We start from the raw sequence: 15617 nt of genomic DNA on the forward strand, positions 1-15617 counted from the left end.
GGAGTGCACAGGCACGTCCCAGGGAAATTAATTTACTCATTGCTCAGAAACACTACAAGGAGAGAGGAGGATGGCAGGAGTGTTCAAAGCCTTTGTGACTTTGTCCATTTTATGCTCCTACTGGACTCTTAGACTCCACTGGAGCAGTGGAGACTAGAAAATGCTTGTGCAGTAGGACAGGTCATCTGTAGCCCACCCTTGTCTGCCACAGATTATCCATTGGGAGCTGCATGTGATTGCTGCTGGTAACCACGGACATGCAGGTTAATATTTTTCTTGCCCTGTTTCCTGCCAACCCTTCGTACTTACCTTTACCACTGATACTCCATTTCCTGCATATGCCGGCCAAAGTTTGTACTCACACAGTTTGTTGAAGCCAGTAGCCTGTAAGCCTTCCAGCTTTTCTCCCTCTAGGTCATAATATATAAACCTAGGACCAACAAAACTATGCAAACACTCATATCACTATCTTCATTATCTCTGCTGCTAGTATTTTTAAATGTACAATTAAAGTAATGTACAATTTTTAAATGTACAATTAAATGTACAATACTTACGGGTACATAATTGTACATACTTACGGGTACATGTAATATTTTGATACATGCATACAATTTGTGATAACCAAATCAGGGTAATTAGGGTATCTATCACCTCACATATTTATCATTTTTTGGTGTGTGTGTGTTGGGAACATTCCAAATCTTCTGTCTATTTTGAAATATCCAATAAATTATTGTTACCTATTATCATCCTACTGTGCTATCAAACATTAGAACTTATTTATTCTAACTATTTTTATACCCATTAACCTCACCTTTTTTTTTTGAGACAGGATCTTGTTCTGTTGCCCAGGCTGGACTGCAGTGGTGCGATCTCAGCTCACTGCAACCTCTGCCTCCCCAATTCAAGCGATTCTCGTGCCTTGAAAATCCCAAGTAGCTGGGATTACAGGTGTGCGCCACAACGCCTGGCTAAGTTTTGTATTTTTAGTAGAGACAGAGTTTTTCCTTGTTGGTGTCGAACTCCTGACCTCAGATGAACCGCTTGCCTCAGCCTCCCAAAGTGCTGGGATTACAGGCGTGAACCACTGCGCCCTGCCCAACCTCACTTCTTTTTTCTTTTTTCTTTTTTTTTTTGTGATGGAGTTTCGCTCTTGTTGCCCAGGCTGGGGTGCAATGGCACAATCTTGGCTGACTGCAACCTCCACCTCCCGGGTTTAAGCAATTCTCTTGCCTCAGCCTCCCAAGTAGCTGGGATTTCAGGCACTGGCTGCCGTGCCCAGCTAATTTTTATATTTTTAGTAGAGACAAGGTTTTACCATGTTGGCCAGGCTGGTCTTGAACTCCTGACCTCAGGTTATCTGCCCACCTCAGTCTCCCAAAGTGCTGGGATTACAGGCATGAGCCACCTCACCTGGCCCAACCTCACCTCTTAACCCCCCACTCCCCGCTACCCTTCCCAATCTCTGGAAGCCATCGTTCTACTCTCTGTCTTCATGCAATCAACTTTTTTAGCTCATGCATACAAGTGAGAATATGCAGTATTTATCTTTCTGTGCCTGACTTATTTTACTTAACACAATGTCCTCCAGTTCCATCTATGTTGCTGCAAGTGACAGAATTTTATTCTTTTTTATGACTGAATAATATTTCATTGTGTGTATATACCACATTTTACCCATTCATCCATTGATGGACACTTAGGCTGCTTCCATATCTCGGCTGTTGTGAATAATGCCACAATAAACGTGAGAGTGCAGTTATACTGATACTTCAATATACTGATTTCTTTTCTTTTGGATATATAACCAGCAATGGGCCTGCTGGATCATATGGTAGATCTATTTTTAGTTTCTCGAGGAGCTTCCATACTGTTTTCCGTGGTGGCTGTACTAATTTATATTCCTGCCAGCAGTGTACAAGCATTCCCTTTTCTCTGCATCCTTGCCAGCATTTGTTATTTTTTGGCTTTTTGATAATTGCCATTTTAATTGGGGCGAGATTATTTAAAAATTTGCATTTCTCATGATTAGTGACATTGAGTATTTTTTCACATACCTGTTGGCCATGTGTATGTCTTCTTTTGAGAATGCCTATTCAAACCATTTGCCCGTTTTTAAATCAGATAGTTTGGTTTTTTTGCTATTTTTTTTTTTTTTTTTTTTTTTTTTGAGACGGAGTCTCGCTCTGTCGCCCAGGCTGGAGTGCAGTGGCCGGATCTCAGCTCACTACAAGCTCCGTCTCCCGGGTTTACGCCATTCTCCTGCCTCAGCCTCCGGAGTAGCTGGGACTACAGGCGCCCGCCACCTCGCCCGGCTAGTTTTTTTGTATTTTTTAGTAGAGACGGGGTTTCACCGTATTAGCCAGGATGGTCTCGATCTCCTGACCTCGTGATCCGCCCGTCTCGGCCTCCCAAAGTGCTGGGATTACAGGCTTGAGCCACCGCGCCCGGCCGGTTTTTTTGCTATTGAGTTGTTTGAGTTCCTTATATATTCTGGTTATTAATCCCTTATCAGATGGATAGTTTGCAAATATTTTCTCCCATTCTTTAGGTTGTCTCTTCACTCTGTTAATCATTTCCTTTGCTATGCAAAAGCTTTGTAGCTTGAGATAATCCCATTTGTCTATTTTTGCTTTTGTTGCCTATGCTTTTGAGGTCTTACTCAAAAAATCTTTGCCCAGACCAGTATCCTTGAAGCATTGCCCCACTGATTTTTTTTAGTCATTTCATAGTTCAGGTCTTACATGTCTTTAATCCATTTTGATTTGTTTTTCTATATGGTGAGAGATGGGACTCTAGTTTCATTCTTCTGCTGCTATTATTTATAAATGAGAAATGTAATAACAGAAGTCTGTAAACATAAAAAGACTTCCCCCAAACTGAGCTTTTTTTGGCATTTTTATAGTGGAACCCAGTTTCTTCCTTAGAATAAGGAAGAGAAGACAAGGATTCTTCCCCTGAGATCACGTTAGCCTAACTGGCCAGTCAGTGATGCTGACAAGAGGGCAGACACTGGCTGCTGTAGTTGGAAAGCTGGAGGAAACAGATGGGTTTAGGGGTCATGAAGATGAGCATTTGGGTCACTGAGACCATCCTGACACCAGCTCCACCTTGGCATATACAGTACTCCCTTTGGCGTCATCTCTGGTTCCCAGAAAGCTTGAGAGTTAGAGGCTAAGTCAGCTCTTCTCTCAGCCTGACTTCTTTGTGAGACCCAACTGCTTGCCTAATAGTGGCCAAACCCTATGGATACAGTAGCAAATTCAGAGCCATGGGAGGGATCCACGCAAACCTGTCAAACAGGCAGAAGCTACACAGACCCATCCCACTTGACAGTCCAGTCTCTGTCCTGAACATCTAAAGCCCTTTCTAGTTAAGTTCGGGCCCCTCTCCCTGATCTCTTTCTTCCACACAGCTGAATTATTGTACATTCAGCTGCATTATAAAACCCTACTGGTTTAGGCCAGGTACCATGGTTCATACCTGTAATCCCAGCGCTTTGGGAGACTAAGGCAGGAGGATTGCTTGAGGCTAGGAGTTTGAGACCAGCCTGGGCAACATAGCGAGACCCTCTGAAAAAATAAAAATGTGCTGGGTGTGGTGTGGGTACCTGTAGTTCCAGCTACTCAGGAGGCTGAGGCGGGAGGATCACTTGAGACTATTTGCTCAAGGTTACATTGAGCTATGATCACACCACTGCACTCCAGCCTAGGCTAGAGAGGGAACCCCTGTCTCTAAAAACAATAAAATCGTTTAAAATATAAAATAAAACCCTACTAGTTTTGAGTAATACTTGGTATGTACACCTGGCAATGTTTGCTGAACTGCTAGGGTGCAGTATGGGTAGTGGTAAAGTGTTAGGTCTCCGAGGGAGATTGCCTGGGTTTGAATCCTGGTTTTGCCACTTGCCAGCTATGTGACCATAGCAGCTACTTAACCTTACTAAGCCTTCATTTCTTCATTTTTCTTTTCTTTTTCTTTTTTGAGACAGGGTCCCGCTCTATCACCCAGGCTGGAGTGCAGTGGCTTGATCTTGGCTCACTGCAACCTCTCTCCTCTGGGCTCAAGCAGTCCTCCCACCTCAGCCTCCCAAGTAGCTGGGACCACAGGTGTGCAACACCACGCCAGGCTATTTTTAGTAGAGACAGAGTCTGTTGCCCAGGCTGGTCTCACACTCCTGATCTCAAGTGATCTACTGGCCTTGGCCTCCCAAAGTGCTGGGATTACAGGTGTGAGCCACCGCACCTGGCCTCACTTTTTCATTTTAATGAGTATAATAATAATAATAGTACTCCATAGGATTGTTACCAGCACCAGTCCGTCTAAAAGACTTAGTACATGGTCTCATACCTCTTTAAATTTCTCTATAAATGATAGGCACTAATGTTCATGTGCTAATAGGAAATATTACTCTCCTTGCCGCCAGTCCCCTCCCCAGTCGTTAGAAGGCAAATTGAGGCCCCAAAAAGTTCAGTGACATGAGCCAGATTGTGAAGCAAAACAAGAGAGCAAAGATTGACATCTGGGAGGCCTGCTTCTTTGCTTAGTACCTGTTAGTCCCCACTATTTAGAGGTAGTTTTTCTTTTCTTTCTTACCTTTATACCAAACAAACCGTCTTTCTGAAGCTCCCATTGGTTCATTCTGCTACCTTCAACTGAGAATAATTGAGCACCTCTTATGTGAGAGCATCATGGCTAACCCTGGACACCCAGGAATTGACATAGAATCTGCCCTTATGAAGTTTGAGCTGTAGTGGTGACAAGTGCCAACAAATATTCACATCCACACATTGGAGTCACAATCAGGGTTAAGGAGAACATGCCCCCAGCAGGAGCAGCTCAGGCAAAGCCACGAGGCCAAGGAAGACTTTGCAGAACAGAAACATAGCCAGCATGACTGTAGCAGAAGCCAGGGGAAAGAACAGGCAGTGGAACTGGAGGCACAGGCAGGATTCCTGGCATGCAAGGCTGTGTAAGAGAGTAATGAGAGGTCTTTGAAAGAGTTTAAATAATGAAATGTGCACTTTTAAAGATTATGTGAAGGAAGAGAAATGCGGGTCAGAAGATGGCAGGGATGGGAATTGAGGTATTGGTGGATTGAACTAGGTTGGTGGCAATTGAGATAGAGAGAAGCAAATGGATTTGAGAGATATTTAGAAGGCAGACATGACAGAATGTATTGATTAATTAGGTGGTGGAGAAGGTGGTGAGAAACTGGTTTGGGATAAAAGATGATCAGTTTTATTTAGGACATGCTGACTTTAAGGCATCTGTGTAGCATTCTATGTAGGTGGTTGTATTTTTGTGCTCTGAAACTTGGAGGACAGGCCAGGTGCTTTTTTGTAGACCGGCCACTGATCCACTAAAACAGTTCTGCACGATTTGGCCCATTTTCTCTGACCCTGGGCTATCCCTGTTTGAAGATTCTAATGTTGTGTTTCCCTTTGGCTTCTCAGGACTCCAGCCAGGCAATTCCTCTGGTGGTGGAAAGCTGTATCCGGTTTATCAGCAGGCACGGTAAGCAGGATGACAGCCTTGTCCATATTTGTGCAAAGATTGGGAAGAACTTCCAGGAATTCTTTGAGAGTAAGAATAGAGATTGACTTCCCATCCTGACATTCTCAGAAAAGGAATAAGTTCTTATTTGTCCACATAACTTTTGCGACCTCAGAATAGCCACACCTGGACATTGAAAGAAAGGCATCATGTTATTTTGACGCAAAATGCCTCAGCCACTTATCACACAGCATTTTTTTAGCTTGAGAGTAAGTTTGAAATTGCAGCTGTTATGTAAATATAGCTGCTATTACGTGGTAACAGTAGTTTCACCATTACTCACAGTCTTTGCAAGTGTGGGTATCTCCCACTGTACAGCCTGACCATTTTGTCACTTTCTGTACCAGACTAGTTTGAAAACATCTCCTTTCCCAATGTTGCAGTGATTCCTAATAATCAGTTTTTGTTCTGGTTTGGTCTTGCTGGATGCAGCATGGCCAAGAGCTGAGTTAGTAGCTGGTCTTAAAGCTGTATCCACCTTTTGAGAATCTGCAGAGGCAGGCTGCTTCTCAACCTAGGTGAAATCATACTCTCTTCTACTTGGATGAAGCTGAATCTTATAAACACCATTCCCCACCAGCTACTGGTCTTATTGGATGGAATTTAGCGATGGAAATAATTGCCAGAGAATTGATTTCCCAAGGTTTAAGAGTGTTTAGAAAGGACAGAACTAGTGCTATGAAAATTTCTAGGAACTGGGCATCAGAAATTGTTTTTAGATGCTGTTCTTTCTGTGATAGGAAAAGGGGCAGAGTGACCTTTCTGGAGCTAAGGAGGTAGATAAAATATTGCTTGTCTAAATTCAGAGGCAGCTATTCTCTCTCCCTCTCCTTGCCTTTTTCTCTCCCTGTAAACTGGGGCATTGCTCAGGTTCACTTTTGGGATAGTAATTATTATAGCATGGTTACAATTGATCTCATTCTAATCAGCTATAATTTTTAAATCTTATCCCTATTCATTTAAAGTAACAGCATTGTATATCAGTATTGAACAGTCAACAAATTTATCAAGTCCCTGATCAATGCTGGGTACCATGCATTGCCATGTAGGAAAGCAGAAACAGGAATAATATACTGTTCCTGTCTTTAAGTGGTTTTATTTTGCAGTTGGGAGAAATAAGTAAGCAAGTGATAAGTTAAATAAAAAGAGATAAGCTGTGGTAATTCAGAATAGGAGTATGAGAAATTTCACAAGATAGTAATGATTAATAGTCAAACAGTTTGCAAAGATAAGTCCAAACTGAGTTCAGGGGAGGATGAATTATTTGTGCCTAAGAGACAATAGGAGAAAGAAAGTCTGAGCTACTGCTCATTCAGCATACATTTCATTCATTCAACAAACACATATTGGTTGCTTATTATATCCCAACAAAAAGATCCTGCCTTCATGAACCTTACATTCCACTGACAGGTGGATAAGCAAATGACCAATTGATCAGCCAGTAAATACAATATGTCAGGTATTGGTGAATGTCATGAAGATAAGTAAAGCAAGGTGAGGGGATGGAGAAGGAAGAGGGGACACTGTTTGAAGCTGGTTCAGAGAAAAGACTTCTCCTAAAGTGACATTAGGGCAGAGTTGTGAGGGAGTAAGCCTTGTGGATATCTGGGGAAGAGTATCTTGGGGAGCGGGAACAAGTGCAGAGAACCTTGCCACATGCAGGAAGCCAGCATAACTGGAGCAGAGCGAGTGAAGAAGAAAGCGGCAGGAGATGAAGCTGGAAGCCAGACTCTTAGGGCTTAATGTGCTAGGATTGGATTTTATTCTGAGGGAGATGGGAAGCCCCTGGAGAATTTTGAACAGGCAGTCATCTTTTTAAAGTATCCTTGGCTGCTCTCTGGAGATAAGACTGTAAGAAGGAGACAGGAAGCAACTGCAGTAGCCCGAGGAAGACATGATGGTGGCCTAGACCAGGGTGTTAGCTGTGGTATTTGCTGAAAAGTGGACAGGTTCCAGATATTGTGGCGTGAATGTACCTGTTTCTGCCCATTACAGGCACAGTGCATGAGGAGACAAAAATTTAGCACATTACTGTGGTGAGGCTCTGGGGAAACAGGCACATTTATATGTTGCTGATGGGAATGCAAACTGATACAACTCTTTTGGAAGGGAATTTGGCAGTATCTAACAAACTTCATATGCACTTAGGATCCAGCAGATTCTAGGAATTCTAGGAATTTACTGTGAAGTTACATCTCCAGCAATACAAAGATGCATGCGCACAAGGTTATTTGTGACAGCATTGTTTGTAATTGCAAAATATTAGAAAGAACCTAAATGCCCATACATAGAGGTGTGGTTGACAAAATTATGGGACATTCACTCAGTGGAGTACTACACAAGAATGGGGAAGATTTACATGAACTGATATGGAGAGATTCCCAGGATATGTTGTTAAGTGAAAAAAACAAAATGTGAAAGAGTCTGTATCATGTAGAATACTACAGATGCTCCTCGGCCTCTGATGGGGTTACATAGAGATAAACCCATAAAAAGTTGAAAATGTACTCAATATACTTAGCCTAGGGAACATCAGAGCTTAGCCTAGCCTGCCTTAAATATACTCAGAACACTTACATTGGCCTACAGTTGTGCAAAATCATCTGGCAACACTATATACTGTAGAGTATAGGTTGTTTACCTTGGTAATCACATGGCTGACTGGGAGCTGTGGCTCTCTGTTGCTGCCCAGCATTATAAGAGAATATCGTACTACATTTTGCTAGCCCAAGAAAAGATCAACATTGGAAGTATTTCTCCTGAATGCATATCATTTTTGTACCATCATAAAGGCAAGAAATCTTAAGTCAAACTATTATAAGTCAGACTATACATATAGATATTCTTTTGCATTTCATTACCTTTTATGTAAGAGGAAGAAGATATAAGAATATCCGTGTATCTTCTCATTTCTGCAAAAAGAAATGCAGGAAGGATGAATCTAGGAACTAATATTTAATTGGCTACCTATAGGGGATGGATGGAAAAGAGGTGAAAAGACTGGGGCAATGGAAAATGGTAAGGAGTGGCGTTTCTCTTACCTTAGTGTAGTTTTGACTTTTAGAACAACATTAGTGTTTCCTGTACTCAAAAGATAAATAAGCCGGGTGCAGTGGCTCACACCTGTAATCCAAGCACGTTGGGAAGCTGAGGCGGGCAGATCACTTGAGGCCAGGAGTTCAAGACCAGCCTGGCCAACATGGCGAAACCCTGCCTCTACTAAAAATACAAAAATATTAGCTGGGTGTGGTGTTGGGCACCTGTAATCCCATCTACTCGGGAGGCTTAGGCCAAGAATCACTCAAACCCAGGAAGTGGAGGTTGTGATGAGATCACACCACTGCTCTCCAGCCTGAGTGATGGGGTAAAACCCTGTCTCAAAAAAAAAAAAAAAGATAAATAAATAAATAAAGGCAGGATATGGGTACAACCCAAAATGGAATGTAGACAGTAACATATAAACCTGACTGTATTACAAGTGAGTAACATAACCACAATGAAGAGAATAAGGAAGAAAATAACCCAAGTAATTTGTCTTGACTATAATATAAATCTAAAGATAAAAAGATCTCTAAACAAATATTTTACAGTAATTAGTAATTTTTTTATAACACAGATATGGATTAGCAATTCTAAAAGTATTTTATATATATTCGAGGATCAAGCAAATATATTGTGGATTTTTAAAAATTGAGCACATAGTAGCTGCTCAAAAAACATCTGTTCCACTACATTGATTTTTCCCAAATAAGGACCTAAGGTATTCATGAACTCCCTAAAAAACCACAGTAAAAATTTTTGTGTGTAGGCATTTAATGAGGATAGAGCTCATAACCTGTGTCAGTCTTGAAAGAGTCTGTGGCCCACTGAATGCTGGGGATTTTCACATCCTCATTTGTGGCCCACTGAATGCTGGGGATTTTTATATCCTCAAATCCCTTGGGAGGTAGACATTATAGTCCCCATTATATAGATGAGAAAGCTCAGTGGTGGGTGAGGGTGATTCAGGAAGGCTTAAAGGAAGAGAAGGGATTTGAGGAACAATTGAAACTGAATCATCATGGGAAAAAAAAAAAAAACATTTTCATGAGGAAGGGAGCAACGTAACGTGAACATGAGATGGCTGCTGTAGAAATCATTTCAAGAATTCTCCAGGAGAACAACTTTTGGCAGTGGTTGGATTCCGTGAACAATGGAAGGTTTTGTGCCATTTTAGATAACTTATCCAAGTCTGATGAGTTTTATACTTTCATGTTCGTGTGAACTGAGAAAAAATTTAAATGATCATGGATGTGTCACTTTGGTTATGCAAGGATTCACCTGCAGTATAATAAAAAGCCAACTGGTTTTTCTCTTTACTTTCTGGAAACCAGCCACTTATTAATGTTTCTGCTTCCTGAATCTAGAGATTCTGTCTGTTGAGCAAGAACACATAGTAGTCCCTCCAAAACATAAGTTCACAAGAGGAAACAGAGACCAGACCTAAAGAGAGCTCTGTGTGTTCCAGGCCTGCTGCCTGATTTCCAATGAGCTCTCCTCTCATTTCTTCTTGTCCTGGACCCCCAGGCCCAGGCTTCTTTTCCTTGGTGTTCTAACCTACCAAAAAGTATCAAGATGATGACGCTGTTTCAGGAATGTGTACAATGGCTTCACCAACTAGAACATAGTGAGTAGCCTGGTTTCCGAGATGACATTTGCTTATACCATGTTGTGACATGTGGCTGTTTCTCTCAAAGCACTTGTTGTTTACATACTATATTTAAACAACATTATCCGGCTTTTACATTGCATTTGTAACTAGTATTATAGTCCTATTACACTGGTACTAATGAGGTTTTAACGTTGCTTGCCACTCTGTGAGGAATATTCTGGAGATTCCTTTATAGGAGCAGACAACTTAAGGCCTATTACAAGGCAGGTAACTACATTTCCTCTGCTTACTTCTTAATGTTGTTTCAGTTGGATTCAGAATCTGTCCTGGCCTATGTGGTTTACCTCCAAAGGTCTAGCTGATAGAATTCATCTGCTTTAGAGATAAAAGCAGATGAGGCGCAAGAAGGTTTCTCAACTGAAGAAACCCTCTAACAGTGGGCAAAATGTAGCATTAGTCTATTTTGTTTTCCTAAAATAAAACTTGAGATTTCTCCAGCATGTCAAGGTTTTTGAAGGATTGTGCCGTAACAGAGGGATTTTGACAAAATGATTAAGATTGAGACCCAGGGATCCTGAGAAAAGCTGAGCGGTCCTAATGCAATCAGAGATGCTAGTCCAGTCCAACCCCTGGGGCTGGCACTGATGACACACTTGCTGGATTTCTCACCGGTTTTGCAGTTGTGTGTGTGGTGCTGTCTGTAAGTCATGTCCATGCTCAGACTGACCAATGTGGTTCCCAACCTCTGCACTTGCATTCCGATAGGCTCCACAAGCCTGGTGTTGAGGACTGAATATGATTGCAGCCACAAAGCCTGAGTTTGAGTCCTGGCCCTGGTTCTTACTTCCTGTATAACTTAAGATTGGCTATCACTCATCAGTCCCCTCATCCAGAGAATAAGATTGTTGCCAACCTTTACCTTGTTGTGACATTATTACTTGTGAGGACCAAGTAATTTATTTGTGTGAAAGCATTGATTAGCAGCAGTTACTATGCCAGCATTTTTTTTTTCATGATTTGTTTTTCTCCTCTAACAAAACCAAGAAGTTCTTGTGCACATTATCGTAGTGTAACATTCATGCATGTTTGTCTTTAGAGTAAAGCTGTAGTCAGGAACCAGTGCCTAGCACAATGTCTGGCAATACTATCCATTGACTGATCACTTAATAGCAAGCTTGTTCAACCTGTGGCCCATGGGCTGCAGCACAAATTCGTAAACTTTCTTGTAATATTACGGGATTTTGGGGGAATTTTTTCTTTCTCATCAGCTATCGTTAGAGTATTTTCTCTGTGGCCCAAGACAGTTTTTCTTCCAGTGTGGTCCAGGGAAGCCAAAAGATTGGACGCTCCTGACTTATAGTTTCATGTCCACTCTTTTTCATAAGTATTGAAAGCATTGCCCCCTTGAACAATCAAACTATGTTAAAACAGCTAAAGCAATATTATAATCTCAGACCTTATGAAACTCCTGATGAGAACTGATGCCTTGACCCATTTCCCATTCTTTTTTTTTTTTTTCTTTGAGATAGGGTCCACTCTGTCACGCAGGCTGGAGGGCAGTGTATGATCATAGCTCATTGTAGCCTCTAACTGCCAAGTTCAAGTGAACCTCCTACCTCAGCCTCTTGAGTAGCTAGGACTACAGGCATGCTACAAGCACTGTGCCTGGCTACTTTCAAACATTTTTTAGAGACAGGGTCTCATTATGTTGCCCAGGCTAGTCTCAAACTCGCAGCCTCAAGCAGTCCTCCTGCCTCAGCTTCCTGAGTACATTTTTCTATTCTTGACCCTAGATGATTTTTAAAAAGTACCAATGGGTCACTTCCTTGCTTTACAGATGGGAACAGAGAGGCAAAGACAAGGGAAGGAATCTGCCTCATAGTCGCCCTGGAGTCAGAGGAGTCTCTAACATGGTGCTTTCTAATGAAAACGAATGCCTCGAAATTATTCCAGTGACTTTTCCAACATCCTTGCACCTATTTTTCTCCTTTGGCCTAAAGAAGAGAGACAGCATGCTTAAATACACACTGGTTGGGGGAGATAGGTATTCAGCTAAGCTTGCCACTATGCTTGTGAATTTGCTTTTTCTTCTTGATCACTTTTCTGTGTATCGCCAGGACTACAGCATGAAGGAATTTTCCGGGTGTCAGGATCCCAGGTGGAAGTGAATGACATCAAAAATGCCTTTGAGAGAGGTAAGGAAACAGTCTTGAAGATAAAACCAAATATTTGCCAGCCCCCGGGGTATTGGCTCCACCCTTTCTTCCCTAAGAGGTTCCCAAAAGTCAGGAAGCCAGCTTGCCTGTCTCTTCAGAGGGTACCTGCTCTCTTGTACACATTCCCCTGTAGATATGCAGGGAAATACCAGGGCACATCCCAGTTTCCTTCTTCCTTCACAGCCCTACCCATCCTGCCTCTTTCATGCCGATGATCTGCCAAAACCCAAGAAGTTAACTATGATATCTGGGCGGTTTATGGCTTCATCTGGAACCCTTGGTGGCAGTTAATATCAAGGCTAATGCACTTGTTCATTGTAGCCCATTTATTATTTTGTGGGCTATTAAGGTAATGGGCAAGCTTTGGCAATTTCCGTCACTGTAATGGATATATATAGTTTCAATTTGAGGTTGGCCCTATCATTAAATCTAATTACATCTGATATGAAATTTTCCATGGGGAGCTCTGGCGTGATTGTTCTGTAAGTAGGTGTTCTTGGTTGTAGGCCAGGAGACGTGAGAGCCAGTCTCAGGAGCTGGCCTCCTTGGCCTCATTTTTCTCCCCTCAGGGGCTCAGTCCCAGCCTGGTTTCATGATTCTTGTGAGAGACAGTTGCTGTGTCCCATCCTCAGCCCATAGGGACCATGTCCCTGAGCCAGGCTGGCACTAGAGAGTTTATCATGATGGACTCGTCTGCTGTGCTTTGGTCTTGGAGCCCCTGAAATGGAGCAGTCTTTGCTTTATCTGTTCCCTGGTCTATCCCACTCATGGCCACCATGCTGGGCAGAAAGCTGATGGATTGGGACCAGGACATACATGATTTACCCCCTCCCCACCGCCTCTGTTCGTCCTGTGTGTTTTTGCCTCTCTCACTCTCTTTCCTTTTTGCGGGGGTTGCTTATCCTCAGGAGAGGACCCCCTGGCTGGGGACCAGAACGACCATGACATGGACTCCATAGCTGGTGTCCTGAAGCTTTACTTCCGGGGGCTGGAACACCCTCTCTTCCCCAAGGACATCTTTCATGACCTGATGGCCTGTGTCAGTAAGTACCATTCTGGCTTCAGATTGGCTTCTGGGCCACAGCACCGGTAGTAGGAGATAAAAAGTTTCCACAGGGTCTGTGTGTTCTCATAAGCTTTTCAATAAAGTTTTTCTTTTCCCCAGTGAAATTTCTCCTCATCCTCACTCCTTCATCCCCTGGTGGGAGGGGATCGAGGAAAGACTTTTCAGTAAGAATCTAGGACCCTCAAGTCAGGACTCCTGGCTTTTTTTTTTTTCCTTCTGATTCATCTCTGGGCTTTATCTTCTTTTAGTAAAGTACGTTTATTTTCAATTATGTATTTGAAGCTTATACATTAGTGCTTGTGCTTTTCATGGTACAAGGGGGAAAAGCATAAGCGTTGCAAATATTTCATGCTTATTGCATTAAACAAGACATGGCTTACCTGCTAAATGTATTAATATGTGTTCTAGGAACAAAAGCCCTCTGCACATTTAAAAGTAGTAATAGGATATTTTCCCAAAGAGAAAGATATATTCTCTGCTTTATCCTCTTAGGAGTTCTCTGCCTCTTACTCTAAAATTTGGGTCTTGAAAAGCTATTCCTAGCCATTTGGTTTAGCTTGTGGTACTGGAACACCCTCTCATTTGTTTGCCAGGGAAAACAATCAATGGAAACTTGGATTAATACAGGTCAGCCTGGAAGCAGGCCCTGTCTGAGTGATGGCTGCAGAGGCTGGAGGGAGTGGTGCCTTTGAATGGAGAAAAGATCCTTCTTCCTAGGTTGACCAGATCTTCATACCTACTGAGTTTCCAGTTTCACTCAGTATCTGCCCTGAGTACTTGTGCCTCTCTGTTATCCTGAGAAATTTCCAGGGCATTTGGGAAGCTGGCTTTCTGGTTTGTTTGTTGACTTCTGTTTATGGGAGTCTAGTGGAAGTGAGTTATGTGGGTGATTAAGAATGTGATTCCCTTGGGTCATGTCTTTGTGTCTTTTTCCAGGACTGGGCCTAGTTGAGGTATCTTAAGCTGAATTGGGATTGCCAAGATAGTAAAGATAGTTCAAGGTCCCTTGGCTGCCCAATTCTTGCCTGGAGATACACTCTTCCTCCTAATCCAGTAGTTCCCATCTCTTTTTCATATAAAGGCACTCATAGAAAATGGCAGCGTTTACATGGTACACTGTGGAAGTGAGAGGCTGCCTATGATGGAGGACCTGTAACTGACCTGTAATTAACCTCTCCACAGGGCAAGAAAACCTTTCAGGTCTCCTTCCCAGTATCACTACATACCCAGGGGCCTGCTACCTCTTGCCTCAGACCACTTTTTACTCATTCGTAATGCAGATAAGGGAGGGGGAAGATAAGCCACACTTGTCCAGAGGATGAGATGGCACATATGGAGTGAGCAGGACAGGACTTGCACAGCCTCTCTTCCCACCAAGATGTAGGCCCTCTGAGGCTTTGTGTTGAGCAGTTATGGCAGGTTAGCGGCAGTTCCCTCTCTGTGGTTGCTTGAATAAGAGGGTGGTAGATGCTGTGGGGAACATTTCTAACCCCATTCCCTGTGCCCAAATCCAAATCCAAACTTGTTATTAATAACGAAATTACAACAACCTTAGTTCAGTTTAATTTTAATAATGTGTAATAATGAGTTTGGATTTGGATTTGGCATCGTCCCCTGTGCCCAAGAAGTATATACCTTACATCCTGCAATGGTAAATGTCTAGAACCCAGCAAGTGTCCTCTTCTAACAGCCCTACCCCAAGGAGCAACAGGGATGCCTTCCTGTCACTGCACCAGTGCTGTGTGTGGGCTTGATCTGATGCTGTCCGTGTTGCCCCTGCTGGTAGTAGGTACTTCTGATCATTACTCTCTGGGATCTCAGTCATAGTGGAGGATAACACATGGCTTTCTTCTTTTCAGCAATGGACAACCTGCAGGAGAGAGCTCTGCACATCCGAAAAGTCCTGCTGGTCCTGCCTAAAACCACTCTGATTATCATGAGATACCTCTTTGCCTTCCTCAATCAGTGAGTAACCTTCCCAGTGAATAGCTGGATCAGGCTTTGGCTTGGGCTACTGGAAGTTCCTCTATGGACCTATGCCTATTCACCCAACCCAACAAAATATTTATTGAGCACTTACTGTGTGCTAGCCACAGTGCTAGACTTATTTAATACATTGTTAAAT

At 42.7% G+C, this 15617-nt stretch overlaps 1 protein-coding gene across 10 annotated transcripts in view; it reads left to right on the forward strand.

Moving 5' to 3' along the window:
• Window positions 1–15617, forward strand: part of SRGAP2 (SLIT-ROBO Rho GTPase activating protein 2) — a 255006-nt gene that overhangs the window by 217717 nt on the left and 21672 nt on the right. For all 10 annotated transcript variants that reach the window (XM_033198076.1, XM_033198071.1, XM_033198073.1 and 7 more), the window contains exons 14-17: window positions 5460–5520; window positions 12328–12405; window positions 13335–13469; window positions 15352–15457. In XM_033198076.1, coding sequence (XP_033053967.1) covers window positions 5460–5520; window positions 12328–12405; window positions 13335–13469; window positions 15352–15457 — 380 coding nt within the window. The remainder of the gene's footprint in view (window positions 1–5459; window positions 5521–12327; window positions 12406–13334; window positions 13470–15351; window positions 15458–15617) is intronic.

The sequence above is a fragment of the Trachypithecus francoisi genome, unplaced genomic scaffold, assembly GCF_009764315.1.
Source record: "Trachypithecus francoisi isolate TF-2019V2 unplaced genomic scaffold, Tfra_2.0 Lachesis_group5, whole genome shotgun sequence".
In the NCBI taxonomy this organism is placed as follows: domain Eukaryota; kingdom Metazoa; phylum Chordata; class Mammalia; order Primates; family Cercopithecidae; genus Trachypithecus; species Trachypithecus francoisi.